At 51.0% G+C, this 6,000-nt stretch overlaps 1 protein-coding gene across 1 annotated transcript; it reads left to right on the plus strand.

Moving 5' to 3' along the window:
* Nucleotides 1-184: 184 nt before the first annotated feature.
* Nucleotides 185-3,277, plus strand: IWZ02DRAFT_200134 (sugar transporter STL1). Its single transcript, XM_066762556.1, has 13 exons — nt 185-463; nt 515-521; nt 607-628; nt 678-780; nt 835-1,157; nt 1,369-1,550; nt 1,633-1,806; nt 1,873-1,903; nt 1,958-2,247; nt 2,354-2,423; nt 2,473-2,555; nt 2,654-2,729; nt 2,786-3,277. The coding sequence occupies exons 1-13, from the start codon at nt 391-393 to the stop codon at nt 3,041-3,043; spliced, it is 1,692 nt and encodes a 563-aa protein (XP_066624341.1). The 5' UTR covers nt 185-390; the 3' UTR covers nt 3,044-3,277.
* The last annotated feature ends 2,723 nt before the right edge of the window (nt 3,278-6,000 follow it).

The raw sequence follows: 6,000 nt of genomic DNA on the forward strand, positions 1-6,000 counted from the left end.
TGCTGCTGCGGCGGCGACGGCAGCGGCATTCTGCCCCCCCACCCACCTCTTCGATCATGGCTCTCTTTCTATACCCTGACCGCCCAGAAAGCATCCTGGTCGTTTTGGTTGGCTTGACTGTGTCTGGTTGCTTATAATGGCCTTGACCCCCCGGTCCCCCACAACTCTCGCAACCCCTCCCTCCCCCCGTCCTCCCCCATTGTGCGTCAGCTTCGACTCTTTGACGCCTTTTGTTGATATATACCACCGCGTCTTGTCGATTGTTCGCGGCGTGTGTTTTCAGCCTGCCTCAATCGCGCTCGATTCACATGGTCTGAGCTCCTCGACGCTCTTGGTTCATGTGGTGAAAGAGAAGCACCGAAGACTGCTTTTTCCATCTTGGGAGCAATCATGAAGCGCTCTAACTATTTTGGCCTACGAGGCACGGCCTTGAATGTGGCAATTGGAACGATTGCGGGTTTAGGTAAGTTTCTTTGTTCTGGATAGTTGTAGCATTGACTGACGGATATGACAGATTTCCTGTGAGTATTATCTTATTCGAAATGTCCCTAGTGGACACGGGTGTTGAACGCGATTAAATATGACAAAAGCTAACGAAAACAACAGCCTTTTTGGATACGATCAGGGTGTGAGTCGGCCTATTGTCCATAACTGTGGCTTTTTACTTACTAGAACAGGTTATGGGTGGCTTGTTGACGCTCGGGAGCTTCATAAAAGTTTTCCCAGAGATGGAAGTAAAAGGCACGGCTGCTGAACAAGATCATCGTGCAACAATTCAAGGTATGCTTTGCCTCTCTATGCTGCCCCCAAGTTCAATGGCTGACTTGGGAACAGGCATCGCGGTTGCTTCTTACAATCTCGGCTGTTTCGTCGGCGCTGTTGCATGTATCTGGATCGGTAATATGCTCGGACGCCGCTGGACAATCTTCGTCGGTTCTGCTATCATGATTGTTGGTGCTGCGCTCCAAGGATCGGCTTTTTCCCTCGCGCACTTCATCGTCGGACGCATCGTCACTGGACTCGGAAACGGCTTGAATACTTCCACTGTGCCTACCTGGCAATCTGAGACGTCAAAATCGCATCGCCGTGGTCAACTTGTCATGATTGAGGGTGCCCTGATCACCGGTGGCATCTGTTTGTCATATTGGCTCGATTTCGTAAGCCCCCCCCCCCTCCAACCCCTCAAATTCCCACCCTCCCCCTGCCCACCCACTACCCTGCTTATTCTTCTTATCTTTTGTCTGTGTGCTCTTCTTCTTCTTCAACAGTTTTTGCTTGTCCTTGGCCATCGATTTCTTCAATTTCAGCCTAAAATCAAATTTTACCCCTTATGATCCCCTTTTTGGACAATCTTATTGACCAATGTAGGGATTTTCATACCTAGAACCGTCAAGTATAAGCTGGAGATTTCCCATACTCTTCCAGATTGTGTTTGCATTGATCATAGTTGTGTTTATATTGCCGCTCCCAGAGTCTCCTCGATGGTTGATTCTCAAGGGCAGGGATGAGGAGGCCATCCACGTGCTCTGCGCCCTTAACGAGAGAGAACCGTGAGTCCAAACTAGTTCCAGAGCTTTGGGGAATGTTGAGTTACGTTGGAATGGGCGCAGAAGACGCTGACAAGTTCTACAGTGAAGATGTGTACATAGCGAACGAGTTTTCTGCCATCAAGGACACAGTCATGGAAATGGCTCAGGGCAGCTTCCGCGACCTCTTTACGATGACCCAAGATCGCCACTTCCACCGTACCGTTCTCGCCTACGTCAACCAGATGTTTCAGCAAATCAGCGGAATCAATCTCATCACGTGAGCCACCCTGAGCCTTCACCCCCTTGTTTCGAATTCCTCCGATAAACTGACTTGTTTATCTAGATACTACGCCGCAAATATTTATGAAAACTACGTAAGCGACTGCTTCAATGGTTGTTTCTAGGTCAATTTACTAACTTGGGTCAAGGTCGGCCTCTCCCCCTTCATCTCGCGAATTTTGGCTGCTTGCAACGGAACCGAGTATTTCCTCGCTTCCTGGATCCCCGTATTCATCATTGAAAAGGTCGGCCGTCGTTCTCTCATGCTTTTTGGCGCTGTCGGCATGTCGCTGTCGATGGCTGTGCTCGCCATCGCCAATTCCATCAACGAGGGCAAAACCGCGGCTGAGAGGAACACGGCCGCCGGTATCGTTGCAGCATTATTCCTGTTCGTTTTCAACAGTTTCTTCGCTGTCGGGTGGCTGGGAATGACGTGGCTGTAAGTGGTTACAACTTGGAGACGGGGTGGAGTCCACCCCCCTCCAAGGGTCTCCTCTTCACATCGGAGGCAACAACCAAAGAACAATCATAGCTGACAGAGCCAGATATCCCGCCGAAATCGTGCCCCTCCGCATTCGTGCACCCGCCAATGCGCTTTCAACCTCGGCAAACTGGGTAAGTTTTGGAACTCCCTTTTTGTCATCACACTGCTAACAATCTTTAGATCTTCAACTTCATGGTCGTAATGGTCACACCCGTTGCTTTCTCCAGCATTGGATATCAAACTTACATCATTTTTGCTGTCATGTAAGCGACATTTCCCTGAATTCCCTGTCATGGCCTCCACTACACCCTGAAGTCCTTATCTCAACTTTTTAGCTCTCCCACTGACTTACATCCCCCAGCAACGCTGCCATCGTGCCCGTCACTTACTTCTTCTTCCCCGAGACGGCGTATCGCTCGCTGGAAGAAATGGATACGGTAAGCCTCAAATCGCTCAGTGGGTTGCAAAAAGGTGCTAAGAAGACCCCTCGCAGATCTTCCACAAAACCACGAGTATTTGGAACCTCGTCGGCATCGCCCGCAAGGAACCACGCCGCTACGGCAAGAATGGCGAGCTGCTCATCAACTACGAAGACACGGAAGACGCCGCAGCACGCCAGGGCGGTCGCACCGGCGCAGCACGCCCCCCTATGGATCGCGCCACCAGCAACATCGGCGAAAAGAGAGCCGAAGGCCGTTTCGAGGATGTCGGCAAGAATGAGGACATTTCTGCTGGCGTCAAGATGGGTTGATGAACGTTGCGCTTATTATATACGTTGGATTTTTGAGACGACAGGTGAAGAGGACCTGAGAGGGGGTTTGGAAGAGAAATGATGAGATGGATTCCTCTTGTTTAGATGGATGGGCCCGCCAGCCACTCGCTTGGATTGGTGAGTGGCTGCGCGCTTTTACTTGATGCTCACGTACCTAGATACCACTTCTCAGTCACACAGACTGTCTATCATGTCAATATTTTCCTTTCGACAACGAGGAGACTAGATCGGGGTGCTTGTATTGTTGCATTGCGTCCTCCCTTCCTTTCCATGCAAGCACTCGTTCGACAAATCTTACAGCCGTTCTTCTCTTGCTGCGCTGTTACTCGCTTTCCAAGACTCGCCGTTCTCAAATGGATCCTCCATGACCCTTGTCTCTTCTCTTGCCTCTGATCGTCGGAGCACCATACTCGATCAAAGCTTACCCAGAGAATTGGAGAACAACAGATGACAATCGATGGCTGTCCTAAAACCGGAGCTTCTCAATCTTGGTCACGGTCTCGCCGATTTGGAGAGCTTTCAGGATCCTCGATTGACTACTTTTACTTTCCATTGATTCAAAAATCTCCGAGTATTCAGGTTTTCCCTCCAATTTTGCGCCAGACCCTTACTTTACAATCGTTGTGTTTGTTTCGCAATGTATTCAAGATCATCGAATGTGCCGTGAGCATAGAACGACACAGAAGCAGAAGTACTGACTACCTTGGTTGCCTATTTTATTTTAGTCGACGGACAGCGGATATGCTTTCGTTGCTGACCAAGAATTCCATGCCACGATTCAAAAGACCCCAAGCTATAAGCGTCCGACCCCACAGAGGCTCCAAGTCTGCGCGCATTTCTGGGGGGCTGCTGACTGATACATCCAGCTGATTATCCGTTGGTTCACGCTCTTCTGCGATAAGTCTTGGTGTCTCGACTGTCTTGCCTTACGGCATCTTTCGCACGTGCCGCTCCCGTTCCTTAAGCAATAGGGCCTGTGCGGATACATGCAGCCGTCATAGGCCTAAAATTTGACGAGATAGTGATGTTCAGGTCAGCCTGACCTGTCAGGATTCTTCCTCCACCAGCCCTGCTCCTTCAAACTTGATGTAAGAATGTGAGAATAACGGTCCAGGTAGAGCATAGAAACCAACCACAAGCTTTTCTGTGTGTGCTTGTCATCCATCGGGCTGTGGGCTATTGCGATGCATTCCAACATGTATGTAGAGGCGGTGGCTGTTGACTTCGGCTGGTTGGGGTTGCTCCTTCCGCTGGGCCACCACCAAACGTGGCGGGCGTCGCATACCACACCGCGTTTTTCTCTTTTCCTTCTTTTTCTTTCCACATTCACACACACAATTTCACGAAACCATCACCACCCTCTCTCCACCTCCCTCACAACGTGTAAGTCGCTTCTGCAGTCCCTAGGATCTCCATGCTCAGCTAATTGAAACGAAAGCCTCACGTTTACGCTACACCTTGCATCATTGACCGTCACACCATCATCGTCAAGTACACAGGTAAACACAATCGTATTCATGATCTATATGACGCCGAAGACTGCCAAGGCGTTGTCTATGAGGCGGAAGAGCTTCTGGAGGACCCCTAGCTCCCTCCATACCTCCGCATGAAGGTAAGTACATCAAGACTTGCGATTTCTCATTCATCACCACCATGATGCCCTGGGAGCAATCGCTCATCGCAAAAGGCGGCCGTGCCCTGGGAACGTTGGTTGCTCAACATAGCACCAGGCTGGGAGCATTTCTTCCCTCGCACGCGCATCGCACCTTTGTTTCACCTCAACATTACAAGCTGACTTCTACCGCTAGACGTTGGTTCTCCTGGCCTGCTGCGTCACTGACTAGGAGTGTGCCGAAAAGCTGCGAAACGAGGCCGAGGATATGTGGTATAGGGCGAATAAGTACTGGGATCGCGACGAAAAGACGGACAAAGCGCTTGCAGAGCTTCGTCAGTGTCTTGAATCTCTGAACAAGGCGCAGCAGAAGAAGATCTGGGGTGAGAGTGAGGATGAGGACGAGGAGGACAGCGAGGATGACGAGCGCATGGAAGAAGAGGCCTCCGACGACAGCGTAGAGACCATTGCCGCGTTGAAGGCCAAGGTCAGCGAGCTTGAGGGATGAGTCCAGGAGCTGGAGAAGGAGCTTGCGGCCCTGCGTGGCCGAAAATGATTAGTCCAATGCAAGGTATGTTCCACTCTTCGGGGTACCAAGTTCCAAAACGCTAATAAAAAGTGACAGACGTCATTTGCTACTAGAGAATTAGAAATTTGTAAATCGTGCCACACTTTAAGCCAGAGAAAGCTATGTGTGCTTCCGGGCCATGTTTGACGTGCACCTTCGCTGTATGAGGTCAAGACACTGCCGTGAAAGATGGCGGAATTGCCGCAAGACATGAAGAAGCTCTCACTGGACGAGAATGGTTAGAGCAAGCGCCAGGTCACGGGTCAGCTTCCTGGCCAACCTGCTCCTCCGGGTGCCGCGCGTGCGGAGCCTTCAAGGCAGGGTCAGGGTCATCTCATGCCTCCAGCCCAAGACGACGACAACGACCCCATTCGGAAAGAAGTCAAGTGGACACTTCGCAAGGTACACTTTAGCCCTTAATTACAGCCTCTGCACTGCTGACCAATCGTAGAAGAAGTCGTTCGCGACCGGAGGATACGACTCTGGCACCTTGAGCCAGGAAAAGCCTCGTGGCGATGGAGGAGACGGAGGAAGGCGTCTTCTTCCCAGTGGCTGGATGAAGCGGTAGAGACGTAGGTTCTCTTGAGGTAGTATTGATGGCGAAGAGGCCTTTTTTCCTCGCAACGCGTCGGCCTGGCTCGATCTGACCGAATGTCATTGACTGAATGAAAACTACTGCGTTTGTCCAACCTTGCTTGTCTCATGTACGCTGATGGAGCAGGTCAGCGGGCCGGGAGCATTCTGGGGCGAACCGAA

The sequence above is a fragment of the Phyllosticta citriasiana genome, assembly GCF_038021145.1.
Source record: "Phyllosticta citriasiana strain CBS 120426 chromosome Unknown IWZ02scaffold_4, whole genome shotgun sequence".
In the NCBI taxonomy this organism is placed as follows: domain Eukaryota; kingdom Fungi; phylum Ascomycota; class Dothideomycetes; order Botryosphaeriales; family Phyllostictaceae; genus Phyllosticta; species Phyllosticta citriasiana.

Coding starts and splice junctions, on each gene's coding strand:
- IWZ02DRAFT_200134 (XM_066762556.1), top strand. CDS start 391: ATGAAGCGCTCTAACTATTTTGGCCTACGAGGCACGGCCTTGAATGTG. Junction 2,248..2,353: donor TGGCTGGGAATGACGTGGCT/GTAAGTGGTTAC, acceptor TGACAGAGCCAG/ATATCCCGCCGAAATCGTGC. Junction 2,424..2,472: donor TTTCAACCTCGGCAAACTGG/GTAAGTTTTGGA, acceptor AACAATCTTTAG/ATCTTCAACTTCATGGTCGT.